Source organism: Perna viridis, chromosome 4 (genome assembly GCF_037379345.1).
Source record: "Perna viridis isolate PV_CMFRI_1.1 ecotype Kerala chromosome 4, ASM3737934v1, whole genome shotgun sequence".
NCBI classification, from domain to species: domain Eukaryota; kingdom Metazoa; phylum Mollusca; class Bivalvia; order Mytilida; family Mytilidae; genus Perna; species Perna viridis.
Genome location: NC_142448.1, coordinates 7628886 through 7652474, shown reverse-complemented (window position 1 = coordinate 7652474; position 23589 = coordinate 7628886). Strand labels below are relative to the sequence as shown.

At 31.6% G+C, this 23589-nt stretch overlaps 2 protein-coding genes across 2 annotated transcripts in view; one reads left to right on the top strand and one right to left on the bottom strand.

Moving 5' to 3' along the window:
- The window catches only part of LOC148618705 (uncharacterized), a 55579-nt gene extending 50671 nt beyond the window's left edge, over positions 1 to 4908 (top strand). The window contains exons 17-18 of the mRNA XM_088577865.1: positions 1121 to 1194; positions 1503 to 4908. Coding sequence (XP_088433991.1) covers positions 1121 to 1194; positions 1503 to 1614 — 186 coding nt within the window. The 3' untranslated portion in view covers positions 1615 to 4908. The remainder of the gene's footprint in view (positions 1 to 1120; positions 1195 to 1502) is intronic.
- Positions 4909 to 9468: 4560 nt separating this feature from the next.
- The window catches only part of LOC148618704 ((E3-independent) E2 ubiquitin-conjugating enzyme UBE2O-like), a 46185-nt gene continuing 32064 nt past the window's right edge, over positions 9469 to 23589 (bottom strand). Inside the window, exons 10-18 of the mRNA XM_088577864.1 lie at positions 23205 to 23302; positions 21278 to 22473; positions 20106 to 20206; positions 19005 to 19067; positions 18539 to 18742; positions 17427 to 17484; positions 15522 to 15643; positions 14571 to 14650; positions 9469 to 13642 (exon numbers count right to left, since the gene is read on the bottom strand). Coding sequence (XP_088433990.1) covers positions 13267 to 13642; positions 14571 to 14650; positions 15522 to 15643; positions 17427 to 17484; positions 18539 to 18742; positions 19005 to 19067; positions 20106 to 20206; positions 21278 to 22473; positions 23205 to 23302 — 2298 coding nt within the window. The 3' untranslated portion in view covers positions 9469 to 13266. The remainder of the gene's footprint in view (positions 13643 to 14570; positions 14651 to 15521; positions 15644 to 17426; positions 17485 to 18538; positions 18743 to 19004; positions 19068 to 20105; positions 20207 to 21277; positions 22474 to 23204; positions 23303 to 23589) is intronic.

Below are 23589 nucleotides of genomic sequence, written 5' to 3'. Positions count from 1 at the left end.
CGTCTGAATATAGCTGAAATATTGCTGCTCGGACGTTAAACCCCAACAATCAATCATTTAACCAAGTCAATTAACTGGCTATTTAAATCTCAATATCTACTACAATGCAGGTCGCCGTCCTGCCACATTCCCCAACCTTAAGAGTCTTCGTATAACGAATGAGTCTAACACTAGCTCATTAGATTACCAAAACCCATGGGTTTTTTAGTTGGGCGCCAAATGTAACAGGGGAGCATGATCTGACTCACAAAATTATACTCCACCACCGAGGATGGAACTGTAGACTGCTCAGTAACAGGCCAGCAACAAACCGATTCGACTAAAGAATTAATCCTTTAGTCAATTAACTGGCTATTTAAATCTCACTACCTACTACAACGCAGGTAAGGTCCTGCCACAGTATTTCAGGGATGACATCAAGTTATGAGTCAGTTTTACTGATAAAAATCTTGTTGCTATGTTGTTTTTTACAATATCTTGCACAATTCACCTCTTAAACAATATCCAGATTACCAATATCACTACACTGATTTTATGGGGAAATGGAAATAATGTCATGGAAAGGCAATTTTAATCAAATTATGCATTTCTCTGATATGTGCCATTATTAAGCTAATGGTCTCACTAACCACTTCTAAAATGTCCATTATTTTACATGTTAAAAAAGTAATTTTTAAAGTTTATTGTGTTTTTGGTACTACATAAGGGGGTGGCCATTTGACCCAGCAGTGGTTAGTGAGACCTAAAATACAATAGAAACAATTGGATTTTTAGTGTTAATTGTCTCCTAAGAGCAGACACATTGGAATGAATGATAATACATTTAATCATATAGACCCACAAAGGAACTTAATAACAGAAATAAAAATGTGTAGCTTTTTTTTAGGTCTATCACATATTACAGAATTAACATGATTCTGTAATACAAAGACTGCTACTTAAAAAACCTTGTAAGCGGAACTCTTCCTCAACCTCACAATTTTTTAGGAAGGTTAAGCATCATATGTATTATGTGCTTGAAGGAATGTAATTATTTCAGAGGATCTCTAAGGGAGATAATTGAACTTTAATACTTCCTGCTAACTCCATTTGAATAATTCTTTATGAACTTGTTTTGTAGATGCTGGCTGCTGATTTATTTGCCGCTTTCCAAGAGGCTGGCTTTAATAATGATCTGGCTGCCACAGGCAAAAGGTAGGAATTTCTCTCAGAACCAGGCAGTTTTTAACTGACTTTTGGGTGTGTAATTGTGTAATATTAACTTCTGTGTCCATCCTGTCCCATTTTAGAATGTTTTGAAAACTTGATCTCATATTATAGTGTTAAAAAGATGAACTGGTAAATCTTGATATAAAGAGCACAGCTAAACTGTTTTAAAACTGAGAATTTGACAGAGACACTAAGTAAAGTTCATTTCATACAAACCAGAAGTTATATGATTTTAAATAAAACAGAGCAAGAATTAAGTTTGGGTTACTGTATATTATTGCAAATCTTTACAGATTTCGAGATACTTATCTTTCCCTTGGAGGAAGTGTATCAGCAGCTGAAGTTTTCCGACAGTTTAGAGGAAGGGATCCTTCTGTGCAATATTTGTTAGATCAGTATAAATGACATGAAAAGGGTGTGATATATCTTGGCAAACTGCCACTTTTCAAGCACGCACTAGGAGACCAATATAACTGCTAACAGCTCTTCTCCATGCATTAAAACTGATAATTGGTCTATTGTGACTCAGTATTTCATTATAAGTACTATGTTGTAAATTTTCAAGGATGCCAAGCATCTAGAGTTTGTGTAAGTTCACTTTACTTAATAAGCAATTTTATCTTGTTGATATTGTATGCATTTTATACTGAAATCAATGCATAGTTTGAATAATTTTCGTGTGAATGTATTTTGAGGTCATAAGGCAACCTGTAATATTATATGTTACTACACAGGTTTACTGTATCTCAAGATTATGATCAATAAAAAATGATATATGTGTTAGTTCTATGTAGAGGGAGTGAATACAGATGTTCTATTTTGATTATCTGAAAATGATTTTTTGTAAATTTTGGTTTTTGCTTTTCAATTTTTAATCATGTTTATACATAACAAGAGAGTAATTGATGCTAGACCAGTTGACATTACCTATTTAATAACACTTTTATTTGATATCAATGGCTGAACATTATCATATATTCCCTGTGAAATAAATAAGATAAATAGTATTTTTTCTCATGAATGTCCTATGTTATAATCACAACACTTTTCTCACATTGATATTATTTTATATCATTGAAGATGTACAGTTGTAGTCATATAGAGTATGATCAAGGAAAGCAGAAGGCTGCAGTCAATATTACTTTCTTGGTCCATTCAACTGCATATCTACTTCAACACAAGACTGTTGTTGACAGTATATAGACCTGTCCTGTTCTTTTTATTGTAACAATAGTTTTTGTAATTATTATCTTCAGTGTTTTACTGTGAACAATTTTTGTTCACTTATTATGATCTTATGTTGATCGTTGATCTAAAATGTTATGTATATAAAGCTATCTTAATATAAATCTGATTGACATTATTCAGTACATAATGATAAGTTAAATATCTAATATAGTCTAATATATAATTAGGGTTCTTTTAATATCAAAACCTACCACCATATATGTAAAGTGTTATAGACTCTTTGATAAACACTAAATAATGTTATACACTTGCATGCCATTTTTCATACTAGTTAACCTTTGGAACAGTTCATGTGGGAGATTCTCCCTAAGTGACACTCTCATGTGTGGGAGATTTTTTATGTAAAAGCAAATTTTTTATGTAAAAATTCAATTATTTCACAAAAAAATATAGCAATTTTTATTTCTGGTAAAAACCTCCCTTAAATCTTACATGTTATGTGGGAGATTCTAAATTTTCCATTGATTTTGTGGTGTGTTGAGGGGTTAACATGTATGAAATTTTGTGAATTAGTTATAAACTCTTCGCTTTAAAGTTGGCAGCTTAGAGTGATCAGGATGCAGTTCTGTTTGTCTGTCAGATTATTGTATCGTCAAAATATTGAACAAATATTGTGTATAAAGCTCATAGGTGTGCACTGGGTATTTGTGAGTTCAGTGTTCACTGTAATTCCAATTATGCTAGGCCAAATAAAATTAATTAGTAGTTTCTCATCCCCTCCCATCCCTAAAAATTTGACAAAAATAAAAATAAAAGTCTCCCTGAAGGCAGCATGATACAAACGCAATGGTAAAATGGACACTTTAGTGCACAAAATTTGAAATTCAAATACAAATTTTCAAAATCAGACGAAAAAAAAGTTTTTTTGTGTGGCCCATTTGACTCCTTATAACTCAAATACTGAAGTGATATCTCAATCTGAATGGTAAATTCTGGCAGAATTTTCATGAGGTATCCAATTAAAAAAAATTTGAAATCAGACCAAAAATAAAAAAGTACATATTTTTTCCTTTGACCCCTTATAACTTCAAAACAGTCTGAAACACATTGAATCTGCAGATACATTTGTTTACAAGAATTGAATGAGGAACATGATTACAAAGAAAAAATCAAAATTGGAAGAAAAACATTCTACATGGTTTTATTAAAACACATATTTTTACCTCAATCAACAATGGTAGGGACCACAAACTCAAATTAAACAGGGACCTTCCTTTAATGGTTAGTAAAATCATATAAAATTTCGTAACAATTGATCTACCACAACTAGTCATCACACAAAAACCAAGTGTCTATTGTCGATGATGACACTAACAATGATAACATCGCCATATCAATTTACGACTGCAAATTTTTTGCGGTCATAAAAAAAAATGGGGTGGGAATTTCAAAATCAGGATTTTTTTCACCTCAGTTTCTAGTATTGAGATTTTAAAAGACCCAAATCTTTCTTTTCTTGGTGACTAAAACTGTGATTTATTTCTGAAACTGATGTGGCTATGGATTTAGAACATATCTATACTTCCAATAGCTAAAATTAGCCTAGCAAATATCTGGTAACAAGTAAAAAACGAAAAATAAAATCCTCCCACCCACCCCATATTTTTTGTGAAGGTTAGATGAGAATCTACCAATTTTATATACCAAATATCTGTATATAGATAGGGCATACATTGGATAGTTATGGTCTTGATATCAACGTCCTGAGCAGAGTGGGATTATACCTACCACTGCAATATGTGCTACTTATGTTATATTCAATATAGTTATTAAAATAATTCAATGAAGATGTTTAAAAGCATGACAAAAGGAGAAGCATTTATTGATGCTGGGTTGTGTCTCATGTTGTTGTAAAAATATAAACAACATTCAAACTTATAAAAATAAATATTCTGGACTTTGGTTTGAAAGTTAATAACAGATTTTAAAGTACCATTTAAAAAATATAGTACTGTTTTTTATCAATTGATTTGTAGACATTTAATATTAGTTGTTACCTCTTAAAAACCCTTTTATATATGTCAAAAGAACAGCAGGCAACAAGAAGACCTGACCAAGCACATTTATTATTTTTCATGTCAAGAACAATTCTGAATTGAAGTAGCTTTGCTATTACTTGTAATACCAATTTTGTTTATAGTGATGATTGTGTAGTTTTGGGTCACAGGTTGTAGTTGTATATGTGGGTAGTAGTTTTCCCTGGAGATAAGAAGGATTTATGATGCAGAATGATAAATAAACATAGTGTTTAGCAAGGGATTTCTTTTTCAGTAAGTGAGTTTAATATGCAAAATGAAATTACTATTTCATGTACATATTCTCAGTACATGAAGAATAAAGATTATAATATATTGAACTATTGACATGACAGTACTCACATCTGTTAGTTACAGGTTATTTCTATGGTGTTGTTTTTTTTTGTAATAAACTGTTATGGATTTTTTTTTTTAATTTGATTATTTTCTGTGCCTTCCTGAAATGTTGTGATTGTATTCTGTGTTTTGACTATTATTTTAGACAATGTTTGTGGATTTGATATAAACATGGAAATTCTGGGAAACAAAATTTTGCACTCTATTCATGCTATGAATACCTCCACAGGATCCACTCAACCATTTCTGTCAAAACTGGAAAAGGAGACACAGTAGTCATTATGCTAGAAATATTTAGTGTTATAAAAAATTTCTTTTTGCACACCAAATAAAAAGCTTCGTGGAGGGCAGCATGATATGACTGCAGTGGTCAAACCCTGAACAGTTGGGGCAAGTGTGGACACATTAGTTTTTGACACACTTAAACATAACAACTTTAACAAAATTTATTATGGATACATCAAATGGTTTGAACAATATTACACAAAATTTTAAATTAAAAATTTTCAAAATCAAGAAAGCATGAATCGCTCACCTGGTTTACCATTTGCTTATTTGGAAAACTTGAGGAATGAGACAGGCTAAGTTAAATTTAATTGAATTGTCATATGTAGGAAATGGTTTTAATAGCATTGTTATGACCAGAACCAGAATTTTGCTAAAGGCAACAGTTTTTGAATTATTTTCAAAAAACTGTCATCCAACCCTTATGTTCCGTTTTTAGTATAGACAGCCATATCTATGCACAGATTAAAAATCACAAGTCATTTCAAGCAGACTGGGATTTTTAAGAGGAAGTAAATAAAAAAAAACATTTTTGGAATCAGACCAAAAATAATTCAAAGACTGAAGTCTTCAAAGTCGCTAATTAATGTAGAACACATGTGTATGATATATAAGTGGTACATTTTGATCTCGTATAAAGTTAGAATTTGCAGTTTTATGACACCGACCAGCAGCATAAGGTGGTGTTGTAATATATAATTATGCAATTCATATGCAAATGTAAAGTACTAAAATTACGAAAGCAAGAAGTGCAAACAATATTAGCGACTTTTTAAAAAGTTGATATTTGGTTGTTTGGTTGTCAAAATTCATTTATGAGAAGATTGTTGTGTCTGAGAGACACATTTGATGCCCTGTATGTATTTTCTGACATATATAAAAGTCAATTTATATTTACCAGTGTTAATTCTTTACAATGGCAACAATTTCATGATCAGAGAAAGAATTTGAAGAAGTCCTGATTTGAGAGCATTGGTCTACAGGAACAAACACTAAATTTATTGTTGATCCACTCTAGTGTGTAGGATCTTCCACTAATTGTTTATAACCTTCATGATTATCAAAAATTATCAACTACCAATCTTACATACTGTAGGAGGAGTTATTCCAAATCGATATATACTCTATTCGCTCAAAATGGTGACAAAATGACGAAGTCCAACTATCCATCAAACTGTCAAATATTGATAGAAATCAATACCCTGACAATATGCACATCTTCAATCCATATATAATCATTCGGCAAAGTGTCAACTTCCTACCTCTATACTGTAAGAGGAGTTAAGCGGAATAACTATATACCCTGAACAGGATGGACAGACAGACAGGTGTAAAACAATATGCCCTAACTGAATGTTGCAGGGGCATAAAAAGTTCAAATCTTTAGACCTTCCCAACTTTCACCCCATATAACTTGAAAAAGGTCCACAACACATAAAATCTGTTGATACATTAGTTTACAAAAATTTAAATAAGAAACAATAAAAAAACAGAATAATTAAATTCAGGAAAGAAAAAAAAACCAAACATTTTACATAGTTTTTAATAAACATCTGTTTTTACCCTTTTGGCCCTTTTTTTAAATCGATAGGGGCCATTCAGTACAAATTGAATTATAATTTGTTTTTGTTTTCTCCCCATCCTGCAAAGTGTTCTGAGCATTTTTGGTTCAATAGTTTCAGAGTTGCGCTAACAAAGTAATTTAATAGGTTACCTAGGAAACGATGTTTTTGCAACATATCAAGTTTCTTAAATTAGGTTAAGTAGTTTGAGAGGAGTTACAGTGACAAACTTTGTGACAGACACATGGACAAGCCAAAAACAATACGTCTCCCCACCAAAGTGGGAGGAGATATGATAAGAACTTTCCTTTAGTGGTAAATAAAATCATATCAAAATTTCAAAACAATTGGTCCACCACAACATAAATTATCGCTTGGAAACGAAGTGTTTCCAGATGACGAAGACTGTGCCATAACATTATACTTCTGCAATATAATTTTGTGGTCGTAGAAAAATAACTAAGCAATACAAAAAATATCTAAGCATTTCCCTCCTATAAAAGCTGTGAAATTTGTAATGAAAATTTCCATTATGCATCAACTAAGATGTTGAAGTCTTACAGTAACAGAAAGTAGGAAGGAACATAGAAAGGGAGACAGTCATTATGCAAAATATCTTAGCATCTGAGAAATCTGTTATGTAAATTTCCATTACGCAGCACCTAAACGCTACAAGTTGATGGTTAACAGGAAGAAGCTTAACGACAAATCTGACACAAGTCACCATGAGAAGGCAATATACCAAATATCTAAGCACTCTCTCCTGCAGAAGCTGAGAAATCTGAAAAAAAAGTGTTTCAGATGGACGGAGAGATAAGGTGATAGGAGGTATAATTTTATGAAGCAGGGCCCAGCAAAGCCATTTATTTGATTTGAATTTTTTTTTTTTTGGTTGGATGGAGAAAATTGTTTTTTTTTTCAACAACTGTCTACAAATAAATGATATTTATTAAGCTTTAGGCTGGTTTATTGAAGAAAAAAAAACAAATAACAAATGGAAGTCACCACCAATACATGAGCAAAGTAGACACACTATGGTATTACAGCAGACAGGAATGAATTTTCATAAGTTTGAATCTTGCACAAAAAGTTGTATCAAGAAATCCCTTTCTCTCATAGGAGAATGTTGACATTATAACCTAACACTTTTGAACATTTTAGGTTTACATTACCACCTCAGCTGTCTACAACAGAAAGATTTTTGACAGAGATTAAAATGGGTTATGAAAACGGTATGATAAGGGTGGCAGATAAGGCAAAAAAGACATTGAAATGAAACAAAACAATTAATTCAGAAACATTGAAAACCAATCAATTACTCTAAATACAAGCAACATCAAATTAAAAATAAAATCATTTGTTTCTATTGAAAAAAAAAAAACAGATGTCAATGCAAAATTAACACATCATGGCAATATTAATGGCCAAAATTCATAATCAATGAAGCCAATAATTAACACTAAATGATGCTGCTTTACGTTCCTGATACCTTTATGAACACATACAAAATTATGTGTGGCTGTTCATATCATAATTGTGTTATAATTTATAATGCTTCTTTTAATAAGACTTATTTTGACAAAGTAGCATGATCCTTTTGATATGTAACATGTTTCTTCAAACAAGTAGCATGCTACTTTTTATAATTGATGCAATGAAAGAATTAACACGTTACTATCCTCGAAGAATTTTTCCTTGAAAATACCCATGAAATTATTGTAATAAACATTACTGAAGTTGTATTAACTCAAAAACATTCATACATTATGTATTCATTCATATCTGCATTTATTTTTTTTATTAAATGCAATATATATAAATAACACAACTGATTCATCAAACCTTTAAGGACCATGTACACATCTTAAATACAAGATGATTACTACAGGGCCGTATGAATAGGCCCTAATGAAATAAGTAATCTGGACTTAAAGTGATGTATTGACATGATTCTTCTTGTCTCTTAAAACTACTGCCAAATTGTACATGCATGTTGTGTCAAGTACTACACATTGAAGAAAAAAGAAATGATCTAAAAATTTAGAGATACATTTCTAAATGAAAACTAAATTCATTAAAATTTTCTAAATCCAAGGGCCATAACTTCCGTAAATATCATTCAACCGTAACCAAAGTCTAACTTAATCTGTGACTTGTCATAATAAGGCCATATACCAAAAACAAACTTATTTGGTCAAAGCCTTACAATAAAAAAAGTGCAGAAAAAAACGGACAACCAGCATTTCCATGTCCCCTTGCGACAAGTTGCGGGGAACAAAAAGATGATGAAGTATTTTCAAGTTCATAACAGGTATGCAAATATGAGAAAATCTAACTAGGTTGAGGTTGTAAAATTCAAGCTGATTGGCTTAAACTGAACGTTATTGAGTGCAAAATATGCATGCTACTTATTAAAAGTAATGCACTATCTGTATAACATAAAAGTAACACTGCTTTTTGATAGTAACACATTACTTTCAATAAGCAGCGTGTTACATATCAAAAGTATTGGGTTACTTCACGAAATAAGCCATTAGTAAAAGCAGCATGTTATAAATAATGCAATTGACATGAATGCCTACTCAAACTTGTGTATGTGACATAACAGATAAGTAAAGCAATGCCATTTAGTATTAATTCTCTGCTTCCTGCGCCATCTGGCGTTAATTATAAATTTTGTCCATTAATTTTGCAATGACGTGTATTACTTTTACATTGATGTCAAATTGTTTTGTAAAAGAAACTAATAATATTATTTTTGACTTCAGTTTTAATTCAGTGTTGTTTGTATCTTTGATTTGCATTTTAATATGTTTCAAAATTAATTTGTTTGTTTCATTTTGATGTCTTTTTTTTTTTTTTTGCTCTATCTGACACCCAAAATTATTTTAACTAGTATTTCACAAATTTCTTAAAAAGCATAAAATTGATACACCATAAAAAATGGCTGCTTTTTTTAATTTCATATAGTACTTATGTTGCATAGATAAAATGACCAGAACAAAACTATAAGATCTGACAATAAGCAAAATAAAACATGAAGAAACAGTGAATTAACAAGCATCAGGCAGTACTGTATTAACACGCTGATAGTGTTGTATTAGGTAGTACTGTATTAACAAGCTAATATTGTTGTATTAGGTAGTACTGTATTGAATAAACTAGCTAATATTGTTGTATCAGGCAGTACTGTATTAACAAGCTGATATTCTTGTATCAAACTCTACTGTATTGAATTAACAAGCTGATACTGTCGTATCAGGCAGTACTGTATTGAATTAACAAGCTAATATTGTTGTATTAGGTAGTACTGTATTGAATAAACAAGCTAATATTGTTGTATCAGGCAGTACTGTATTAACAAGCTGATATTCTTGTATCAAACTCTACTGTATTGAATTAACAAGCTGATATTGTCGTATCAGGCAGTACTGTATTGAATTAACAAGCTAATATTGTTGTATTAGGTAGTACTGTATTGAATAAACAAGCTAATATTGTTGTATTAGGTAGCACTGTATTAACAAGCTGATATTCTTGTATCAGGCTCTACTGTATTGAATTAACAAGCTAATATTTTTGTATCAGGCAGTACTGCAAAAGTTTTTTTTATATAAAAAAATACTAATAGATGAATGGCGGACCCAGGAGGAGGATTGTGGAGGTTTGAACCACTGAAATTTATAAATTTTGTGCAAAATTAAGGCAAATATGAAGAGATTTTATTTTGAAACCCCCTTATTATTATTAAGTTCTGGATTGAAACACTCTTTTAAAAATTCTGGATCAGCCCCTGTTAACCAATTAAGACATTTTAATGTAAGTGTTAAATTGAATTCTTCAGGTAGGCACTGACCATTTTTATAATGAGGTAGGGCAGGTGTTTTTTATTTAAAATTAAGTTATTCCAAATTTGGGCAAAAAAATTGTTTTACTTAACCATGGACAAAAAAAAATATCATGATTGAATGTTCCCCGCTTAACTTAATAATGTAGATTTTGAAATAAAAATTTCAACTCCGGCTGCAGATGAAAAAAATATTCCAACTCAAGATAAAATCCCAGCCCTCCCCCTCCCCCATCCAGATGAAAATGGTCTGTACCATACAATAAAATCTTTTAAGTTATTTACCATACAGTGAAAATTAAGATAGAGGATGATGTTTTGACCACTTCCTTGTCAATATCAACTGTGAAATGTAGGACACATAAGCATAAACCAAAATACAAATAATAATTACAATGAGGACATTGTGATGATGTGACGAGGAAGAAAGCACCCACACTAAACCTTTCCCCAGGCAGGTATGTCTGAGTGACCAAATTATACTAAATTTGTATGATAAATAGACATAGGAAAAAATCTTCTACACAAACCTGAGATATGAAAGACAACTAACCAATGATAAACACATACACACGATACTGACTAATAAATACATATTCTCAATTTGGTGTTGGCAGGACATTTAAAAAAAATATTTTTTCATATACTTGTGTATCTAGAGGTGAAATTATTGTAAAACATTGCATGTGAACAAAGTAATTCAGATTTAAAATGGTCATAAATGTGAACTCATCTTTAATAGTAGAAACAGGACTAAATCATTCTTCATTCTGATTATTTCAAATTCCCCTTTATGAAGTTATAGAAAGGAAAAAAAGGTAAATTCCATCATGTCAAAAATAACTATGGTTACCTTTGAATAAGAATTTAGAAAAAACTAAGGATGCATAGCTAATAGATAAATCATATAAACTACAACAGTCAGAAACAATTGTATGCACCACAGGCAATATTACTGATATATTAAACAATTCTAATTCTTATCTGTTGGTTTATAAATCTAAGGAGCTATAAATTTAGTTGCCTAATTTAAATGAAAAAAACACCAATTAGTACATGCATCGACACATGGAAATATAAATATTGCACACATAAAACTATAAGGAACTAGATGTAACCATGTACCTGATAGCATGAAAACCTTACTGGATAAATATTTATTGTCTTATTCCAATCAAGTTAATTTAAGTACCAGTCCATATAAAATTCAGACACTGCCAATGTTACAGTGATTCATGTTGTAGAAAAACCCACCAAACAATGCTTTTTCAGTCTATATATGCTCAACTTTCACATAATGATAATCATTTCTGCATTCAGATCTGCACTTTTCAGAAAATCATACATTTAACTAATACTAAAATCAACTAAATGAACCCAAATTAAGAAAAATAACTCTTACAAAGTGTCAATTTCATGTTCAATCTATATAATTTTTATCTCAAAAGTGCAACAACCAAACAAAAAATTAAGACCAGTAACTATTTCTGAACAAGAAATAAAACTGAATTTGGTGGGTTTTTGACATGCATGAATCACCTTTTGTCTGATAATATATAAAGACTGCTACTTAAGTAGATAAGAATTTATCATATTCAAAAGCAGCAAAATAAAATTTTTTATAACAATCCTATAAAAAAAATAAAAGGAATTTTTATTAATGAAGGAATATCTATATTTAATAAAAATAGGTCAAATACAACATGTACATGTATGTGATCATCTTTTAATTCCATTGCAAATTTCCCTTTATAAAAATTGGCAAAAAATTTTATTGCCATTCTCTGACAAGATTTCTTTTTATTTTCAAAGGAACATTTTTCCACTTCTTTGATCATGATTTTAACAGAATGAACTTCGGGGAAAAATGTTTTCCAAACCTACCCAAAGCCAGGAGCTAGGGTCGAATGAACGTGATTTCAAGTGTGGCCCTACCCTTGGTTGTTTGAATTCTCTTCATCTTGCACTCTCGTCAAAGGTCTGATTCTTATTAACTAGATACACTATTAATAAATGTTACACTTGAATGGACATACCTAAAGCAATATTTAACTAGTTCTTTTTTAAGAAATTACACATATATGGTGATCACATTTAATAAGTCATTCTGTAGTCACCTATCTTATTTGTGAAACACAAAATATCTTGATTGAAATTCCAACCCACATGTTACTATAAATGATAACCAGAGGAAATACTGTATGTTTAACCCTTAGTTGAATGATTTAAGATCTTGTCCATTAACTCTTCTTTCTTGCAATTAACATCATTTACACAATTGGAATGACATATTAAATCAAGCAGTCACAAAGAAGTAATAACAGTTGTTCTGTTTTACACCCTCCCAAAATAGAAAATTCAAAAATTGAAACTAAAGGTCAATTTAATTGGAATAAGACATAACATTTTCCACTGATTAATGAAAATTAGCACTTTATAACATTTTGATAGAAACACTAAATTACATGTAAATAAACAGCACTTTTACACACTTCACTGACAACAAAAATAATTTCTTGGGTTTCAGGCAATCAGGGAAACATCAAAATATTAAACTGAAAACTTTCTTTTCAGAACAAAAATAACCCTAAGTTAATGGAAAACATGAAGTGTTTTATATACCAGTATGTCCTCAGAGATAATATTTCCTTCATTGAGAAAACTTCTAGATCAAACTTTCTGCCTCCAATAGTGAAAACCAAGAAATTATTTTTACCAGAAGACATGCATAGATTAATCAATATCATAAAAGCTTGTTTGCTTCCACCATTTCATCTAATTCTGATTTAAGGGTTGATAACTTCTTGTTCATGGTTATACAGAATCCTCTAGACAAAGGAAACAGAGGGAATTCAACAGTAAACATCTGATCTGCTAAAACAGAATCATTTTCAGCCATAGCATTGGTTGTAGCTTGGTTATCTAGATTCTGATTGGTTAATACTGATTTGTCTTGATCAACTGCTGACCCCTGACCTACATCTTCAGCTGTTGTATTTGAACAATCTTGTTTACAAGCACCAGCTGACAGCTTAATTGTCCTATAACAGTCGGATGAACTGTCTCTTGGAACTACTGGATCTGGATTGGTACTCCAATGTATAAACCTCTGAATCATTCTATAAAACAGGATACAAACTTCAATACTACAAAAGGCTCCTAGGAATCTGAATCACTCACCTGGTTAAATTTTAGCTTTTCAAGGGCAATATTTCCAACAAAAAGTTGTCCAACAATTTTGACTCAAAGAAAACTTTGTTAGGACTTATCAAATAATTGGGAATAACTCCAATATGACTTAACAAATTTACACGAAAATTTGATCACAGATAGATCTTATCATTCACTTGAACCCTTTGTCAGAATTTTGCTAAAATGATAACAAACTTCCACAAATCAAATGAAATCTTGCAAAAGTAAAGAAGCTGTTTACTGGAAAAGCCAATCATGTACATGCAGCAGTAATTCTAACTTCCTATGGACTTACCTCTGGGCCTATAGTAAAACTTTATTGCCAGGAAGTTAGAGACTCTAGCAACAGACCAAAGGATCAACTTCAATATGAGGAAGTTCCAGGAACAAGTCATTTATCATAAGTGATTATGGAATAATGGACTTTTAAGATATTGTAAATTTAATTTTTTTTTCTATCATTCTTTTCAGATTCATTTCATTTTAAAGACATTCAAATTTAATTGAATTATTTGTAACTTTTCACTGGTTGGCCCTGAGAAATGTTCACATTTATCACCGTAGAAAAAGCAACAAATGAAATTCTTGTATTCAAAATGTTTTAACTATGCAAATAACAGCTCAAATTTAATGGATTCTCCATTGATTTTTAGTTATGTATAAATTGGTTTCCATTTAGCAATACACAAAAATGTATTACATGTGAGACAAACATACCTTGGACTGTATCTAATTATGTGTACTACATGTGAGACAAACATACCTTGGACCGTATCTAATTAAATGTACTACGTGTGAGACAAACATACCTTGGACTGTATCTAATTAAATGTACTACATGTGAGACAAACATACCTTGGACCGTATCTAATTAAATGCTGTATACAATCTGACCTAAAACTGGCAGGAATGTTCCTTATCATATTGGTAAGGCTCTGGAAAAGTTACATCATTCAATTATAAACAAAGTAATGTTAGAAAATAAATTTTAATCTACCAATTATAATACTAGGATCTCAAAAATACTGAATTATATATTTACATTCAAATCAGTAAACTAACTGAAACAGATCTAAATTATTGTTTAACAGATAAAGTCCAATGTATTCTTAAGGTTATTCTGTTTATTTGTCACAAATGCCATGTCTTTATTCTTAATATAAACTGACATCTGAAATCTTTAATGTGACGTAGCATTTCATAATTTGACCTAATCAGAAGACCATTATAGTATTACTTTATACAAATAAAACATTGTGTTGTTGTCTTATTGTGTATTGACCTTTTTTTAAAAACAAAAACAATGTCAATACCGACACACAAAAGAAGTAACTTTTTTTCAAATATCAAATGTAATAGACTTCAGTAAATACTTCTAATTACAAACATGATATGTTTAATTGAAGTTTTATCAATTTCAAAAAGAAATTCAAAAGCCCAACCTTAACATCACAAATCTGATAAGTCACGCTTGTTATCAACGAACATAGGATATCAATTTTTTTTTTTACAAAAATCTCCTTTCTTTTTCAGTTTTGTTCTAATCCAACCAAAACTGGTTGAAAGAACAGCTAAAATACAGTATTATAGCATTTGGTAAATGTCTGAGTAATTTGCCTCCATGCTGTCAGTTGACAGAAAAAGTTAAAAAGGTGGATTTTCAGTATTATTTATTCGAATAAATTTTATGAAGAATTTCTATGACCATCATACTATTAGCATTATAATAGTAAAAACAGCAGTCATATGAGCTGATATTAACCAAATCAATGAAAAAGACCTACACATATTGGATATACAAAATACCTCCACTAGTTTGAGTATAGCCATCTCATTATACATTTTACTGTTCTCTGCTCCCTGCTGGGTGCCTCTGTGCTTTTCATAACCAGCCTCATTATAGTAAGGTTCATCAACCAAAATCAAACCTGAAATATATAATGTCAGTGTGGAGAATAGGGATACTGAAATATATTGTCAGTGGGAGAGTAGGGATACTGTAATATATTGTCATTGTGGAGAGTAGGGATACTCAAATATATTGTCAGTGGGAGAGTAAGGATACTGTAATATACTGTCAGTGTGGAGAATAGGGATACTGTAATATATTGTCTGTGGGAGAGTAGGAATACTGTAATATATTGTCAGTGAGGAGAGTAGGGATACTGTAATATATTGTCAGTAGGAGAGTAGGGATACTGAAATTTATTGTCAGTGGGAGAGTAGGGATACTGTAATATATTGTCAGTGTGGAGAGTAGGGATACTCAAATATATTGTCTGTGGGAGAGTAGGAATACTGTAATATATTGTTAGTGTGGAGAGTAGGGATACTGAAATATTATTGTCAGTGTGGAGAGTTAAGGATACTGAAATATATTATCAGTGTGGAGAGTTAAGGATAAAGAAATATATCGTCAGTGTGAAGAGTAGGGATACTGAAATATAATGTCAGTGTGGAGAGTTAGGAATACTAAAAATGTTTATAGTCAGTGTGGAGAGTTAGGGATACTAGAAATATATAGTCAGTGTGGAGAGAAGGATACTAGAAATGTATTGTCAGTGTGAAGAGTTAGGGATACTAGAAAAAAGTACTAGTAGAACCAGTTTGTTGATAGCAACATCCTTTCTACTTAAATCATGTGGTTAAAAGAAAAAAAAATTTCTTTAGATCAATTTTTTTATCAACATTCATTGCTGAAATAAGAAAAAGTGGAAGGACAAAGAGAAATTAACAATTGGCTAAGTATACATTTTTGTCTCCCTAGTTTTCCTGTCTGTTCCTCTGTCAGTATAGTAGTATGTGTATCCCATATTCTTATGTTATATGTTTGATCTCAATAAAACCTTCAACATTTTTTTTAAGTGCAATGTGAATATGAGCAAGAGACACTTACAATGTATTTTTTATTAGTTTTCATTTTTATTTTCACAGAGAAAGTGTTTTTATAGTAAAAAACTTGAATGATAGTTGTCATTGTCTTTTGATGATTTCTCACGCACCTCAAGATGAGAACCTGTAATTTAGAAATGGCATTACCTCCTTTGTGTCTATGTGTTCATCTGTCTACAATACCATAACTTAATTATGTGTGTATGTGTGTGTGTGTGTCCATCTGTCTGCAATACATTAATTGTGTGTGTATCAGAATTAGAAATAGTAGCCTGGCCACCAGCCCGAGACTGGCTATTCTTTGGCAGGCTGGCTAATTTTAGAAAAAAAATATATAGCCATATAGTAAATATATTGAAAAATTGTATTCAGGGCAGGCTAGAATTTGAAGGATTTTCCTACCCTGGTGTGTATGTGTGTGTCTCCATCTGTCTGCAATACCTTAATTGTGTGTGTATGTCTGTTTCCATCGGTCTGCAATACCTTAAGTGTGTATGTATGTGTGTGTGTGTGTCCACCTGTCGGCAATACTTTTATTGTGTGTGTATATGTGAGTGTGTGTGTGTGCATCTGTCTGCAATACATTAATTGTGTGTGTATGTGTGTGTGTGTCCATCTGTCTGCAATACTTTCATTGTGTGTGCATGTGTTTGTATGTGTGTGTATACATCTGTCTGCAATACCTTAATTGTGTGTGTATGTTCGTACATGCCTGAGATGAAAAAAACTTCTAACTCATTTGAGCTATCCATAGATCATTTCAAAAAGAGGAAGCACATGTATGCTATTATTTCAATAAAATATATATAGTCTTCTTACCTTGTATAGAAACTAGAACTTGTAAAAGATTAGAATTACTAGTCCATGTTTCTGTATCCTAAAACAGAACAAATATAATTTATACATTAGTATTTTTACAATCAAATTACACTTTGACAGGAACCCAAAATGAGTCCTTCGATAGGCATTATTGTGAAAGTACTATTATTCGTGGGGTACCAATTTTCATGGTTTTTGTGGGTAAACCAGACCACGAAATTTGGTTCAAAACGAAAAAGAGATTTCCACTGATGTGTATACTGAAAAACTCAAAACCGTGAATTCAAGAATCCACAATTAGTGTATCTTCCCTAATGCAAGAAAATTGGTATCCATGAATTAAAGTCCTTTCACAGTAGTTTTCATTTGTTATTTGGTAAAAATTTAATATTGTCCAGTGCAAAAACTTAATGTGAAATGTTCAAAAGATGGCTGAATCCAAACATACCCCAGAAAAAGAACAAGAATTTTTTTCACAAAAATTACTTGAATATTAAACGATACTTAAAATCCATTTTTATCTTATCTGCTGATAGCATGGAGGCAAATAATTCACAGATGTAAACACATGTATTTTTTGTAGTAAATGACAAATAGGATTTTTAGGTACACAGTCTAGACATTGATTTTATTATTTTTTATCATCATTCATATATAGGTTCATGTGTGCTACATAGAGGGGTTAATATTTGACCTGGAAGTAGTACCAGTAAGTGAGACCATGACTGATAGGTGTACACTTGTTTTATTATCCAGAATATTGACTACAAGCATTGACCAAATGAATTTCATAAAAATATATTACCAGATCCATTTTTCCCCTGATCTGGTAGCTTTTACACATTTTAGTTTCCTAATGAACATCATATCCCATATATCAACACTTAAAACTTAAATGAAAAAAATCTTCTGTTCTCAATATGGAACATACTGAAGTAAAATATTATGCAATAATCATACAAAACTAACCAAGTAAATTTTTTGTCCAGGTTTGGTTATATCCAAACATACCTCTATTAACATCAAACCTTAAAAGCACACAATATGTCCATGTACTCAGATTGATTACAGAGACTTTCCTGTCATCATAAAAAATTGGATTTAGTTTTTACCTTGCCTTCCCAGGTACCAAGAAGACTAACACAGACTTTTCCATCATCATACAAGTTAGGATTAAGTCTGTCTGTACAAAATGAGATATAATGGAACATGGGTGGAGACTTTGGGTAATCATTGGGTAGTCCTATGTCAAAGAAAAATGGAGCATCTTCATAAGGGGTCTTCTTTGGTCCAATTATCATTGCACTATATAAATCCTGAAAAAAAGGTTTCAAAAAAACATTTTTGGCAACAAAGGCAATTGAAATTTCACTACTCAGACAATACAAGTACATTTTCAAGAGAACAAAAAGCCTTACTTCACGAGAAGCTTTACAATGAACCACAAAAAATAAAAACAGTGTTTTCCCAAAAGACTTTGTTTCTACCACAAAGGATATAAAATTTTCACCAGCAAAAATATGACCTCAATATTGATCAAAATGTAAGACATTGCTAAGAACAACCTGAATACCATACCATGCGGTCTTCATATCCTCTGACTACTATTCCTTCTGGCAGACATCTCTGTAAAAGTCTCATCTACAAAATACACATTTACATTTTATAAAGAAGTAGTGAAAAAAAGTATTCAATGTATGTAGAGAACAAACTATCTTGACAAACTTAAATTCCCATATGAAAAATAAAAATGTTTCCATGTAATGCAAGGAAGATCAGATGAAAATTCCATCCATAAAATGGATACCCAAGAATAAGTTATTTCAGTTCTGTACTTGTATATTTCAATACATTTGAGCAGAAGAATTTTCATTGTTGTATTATAGATACATATTCTGGTAACTATCTCTCTGCTGGCATTACTATAATAAATCAATAATAATTAATAAGTTTAATCCCTTTTTAAACCATTCTTAATGTTAAAATGTGACATTCAATATAGTCAAAACATATATACTTTGCAAATATTAAGTAAGTCAGCAAATAGGAAGTTCATGTAGCACAAGCTAGAAATCAAATCACACAATATGGCACACCTATATTAAACTTTTGTCAAAAAATCAAGTTACCATGACAATATATTGCAGAGATAACTGCTTTAAACATTTTGTATCAAAATTCTCAAATACAATATCATACTAAATTTGGATACAATTTTAATTCACTAAGTGTCAGTCTCTTAAAGAATCAGGCAGTGGGTGAAAAACTCATCATTTTGATAGTGTAATTTGACAATTGCACCATCAGAATCAAGGAAAAAAGACAGTATTTTCCATACCATGTTGGTGCGTTGAGTTATAATTTCAGTGAAATGCACTGAAAATGAACATTTCAAGGGCAGATAACTCTGTCAAATCCTCATTTCTCTAACATTCTATTGAAAAATTTCTGAGCAAAGCCAGTGATGCATATCAAATATCTTTTCAAATGGAGAAGGTATCTTTGGAAAGATATTACATTGTCAGATCAATGGGGTTTTGACATGCATGTTTCTGATTTTTCCCATTTTACCTGATTCTTACAAACACTTACACTTAAAAATACACACAGGTTAGAAAATTATGACATATACTTTAATGAATAATTTATTGTCCAAGCATTAGATACTAAAAGCATTACCTCTTTGCCAACAGTTGACATGAAAGTCTTTAGGTGTGTTGGTGTGTGAGATGAGGAATAAAATTTATGACTAGGAGGAGTTTCACTCTCTTGGATAAACCCTGAAAACAAAAGAGAAATAAGCATAAAAAATGGTCAAGCCTTATAAATTACAGCCTGCGTGGTTTTATTAGTGTATAAACATTCTGTCTACCTGTCTCCTCATTGTTTATTGGTAATTAATTGACAGGTGTGCATCAATTTTAGCCGATGTGCAGCCACCTGTGACTGTGATTTAGCTGTAACTGATTAGTTTATTGCATAATTAAATTAACGGTACACATGCAGCCCCATTGTGTATACAAATTAATTGAAGTGACTCAGAGAATTTTCATTCATTTAATACTTAATTTATTAAGTCCATCATTTTCCCTCCGATCTTTCAGAGGTAACGAAAGCACATGGTACTGAAACTATAAATCAGTCATAGTTTTTAATTATTAATTCATTGATTGAATCTTTTTAACATAAAAGTCAACCAACAGACCATTTAAATCAATATACAAAATGTATTCACGATTTTCTTTTATAAATAATCATTCGTCACTTAGAAGTTTTCGGCTCTTTGCCGATGTGATGGAAAAGTCTGAGAGATACAATGTTTTGTTAACATGTTAGAACATCCATGTGTGGTCGAAACCTAACTCATTCACTAGTTCTGATATTTTGTAAGACAGAGTATGTGATGGAATAACACAAATTCCAATATTTATCTGAAAATAATTACATAAAAAAAGTTTTTTTTAAGTTTATTTTTTATCTGAGCATGTAAAAGACTGACACAAACGTCTGCTAAAGGTTGATAAAATGACCAGCAATGGCTGTCAAAATTTCCGGATCCTTGATATGAAATGATTTTCTTTCATTCATACCTATAATCCAAGCACTACGGATGAGATAGTCCTTTACTACATTAAACTTGATCTGTACTTTAAAACGCTATAAACCAAATGTTCAAGTTTGAAAAAAAATCCTTTCATGATCAGTTCTGAAGTTATCATTTACAATCCACCAGACTAAAAACAGACAAACTGCCACATAAAAGCCAATTAAAACAGAGGGTATAACATAACACTAACACACTATGTGTGGGAGTGTGAACATATATTCAAGATAACAATAAATAAACTTACTACAAGCCACCATCTCATCAACAATTTCTGGAACGTCTGTAGGGGTCATTGGTGACATTACTTCTTGTACACTGGAGGATATTTCACTTGCTCCTTCTTCCAGTACATTTGATGGAGGTGAGGGATCTTCAGAAATAGACATAATACTAGTTCTACTAGCCATAGATTCATCAACCAAGATATTGCCTTCTGCCATCCATCTGGGAACAACTTCTTCTAAAATTCTTTTCATTCTTTCTTGTAACATACTACAGATCTTCAAACATAGCTCATGAGTCTGGGAATCAATGCCAGATTTAGCATTGTGAACATTATTTACTGATGATTCTGATTTACCCTGAACTGGCATTGACACAGTTGCAGTCTCAACTGTAGACTTGCTTTCACTTATGTCCTGAACAGATTTATCTCCTTCTATCTTGCCAATAGAGGTCATTGATACATCACTTCCTGGTGCTATATTTAGCATAGTCTGTTGAGACTCATTTTCATCTATTTGTTTATCACAGACAGTTTGAGAAAGGTTTGTCAAAGATGTTGGCATGTTGGTTTTATCCTCACTATTTACATCAGCATCAGTTTTTACATCAATGCTACATTTACTGGCACCCTGCTGTTCCTGGATACATATAGAACCAGATTGACTAGAACTAGGCATTCCCAGAGTACAAGTAACAACAGGCTGACTGGTATTCTGTTCACTATTAGTACCAGTAGCATCAGACTGACTGTTACTCTGTTCACTATTGGTACCAGTAGCACCAGACTGACTGATATTCTGTTCACTAATGGTACCAGTAACACCAGATTGACTAGTAGCAGTTGTACTCATGGTCTTCATTAACCCTGTCAATTCATTTTCCAGATTTTGACTGACTTCTTTCAATTGTTTGCTCAGCTCTTCAATCCTTCTATTGTACTTTTCTGTCCTTGAAATCCGTAGTCTTTTCTTAGCCTCCTCAATAAGAGATACAAGTTCTTCATCTTTATAAAATGATGATTTCAAAATCTTTTCTAATTCTCTACATTTCTTATATATGTAAATAATTTCCTGGTAGCACTGAGCTGTGTCCATGGATTGGGGCATAGTCCTAAACAGATTATCTAACTTAGACAATGCAGCAGTTGCTCTGTCCAGTAAATTCTCAAGCTCATCTTTTTTTACTACTGTTGGTGGTTTTTTGCATTCTTCTTCTCTACAAATATCAATAGACACTTATTACTATATAAGATTGTACAAATCTTCTGTACTTTATCAATTCAAATGTTTTATGAAAGAAAGGAACATAAAATGACAAACATCTATGACCTCTATTGAAAATTTTAAACTGAAAGTTAAAGGTAACAAAATTGTGGGTAATTTGCAGTATTTTCCTTTGGTGTACATAGATTGATAATGTTTGTCACAGCAAACAGATCAAAGTTAATTTATTTGAAGGCATATGTGACACATCATGGAAAAATCTTCTCCTTAAAACATCCATTGACTAATTGATTGATGCTTAATGCCAAAACAGCAACATGTCAGCTGTGATGAAAATGAAATGATGATGAAATAAAAAATGGAATTGGACACAAGGGTAATAGGGTCGACAAGTTTTGATTGCCACTGGAGGAGGGTAGGGTCGGGGAATTTAATCTCCTGTAGCGAAGCTGAGCCTCCTTCTCCTGTTGAATACCACAGCAGGGTAAAACATCCATTAAAAATTTGTTTCGTCACAGCGAAGTTCAAATCTATTTCAGCAGATTGTCTGTAAATATTCTTACTTCTAATGCTAACAACATGTATTGTTAAGAAATAAGTTATAAAAAAAAAAATAATAAAAAAAAAGTTGAATTAAATTTCCACCTGTAAAATACATGAATTATGACAAATTTTCTTACTCCTCATCATTTAAATTAAACAACAAAAATGGGGGATACTCACCCCTCATCAGAATCCTCTGTATCTTCCTCCTCTGTCTCCCAGCTGTCATCTGTGTCACTAGAGTCGCAGCTGTCACTATCACTACCATACTCACTCATCTATGAAAAGACAATAAGTTAACAACAGTATTAATGTAAAATTTTAAATAATATATGGTATTTAGATAATGAGACATGCATAATTTTTTGTTTGTTGGGGTTTAACGTCCGAGCAGCAATATTTCAGCTATATTCAGACGATGAACATGAAGTGGATGATCAAATGAACATGAAATGATGAAATGAAAAAGGGATGGGACACAAGAGCAACAGGGTCGACAAATTTAGATTACCACCAGAAAAAGGGAGGGATGGGTAGGGTCGGGCAATTTAGCCTCCTGTGGCAG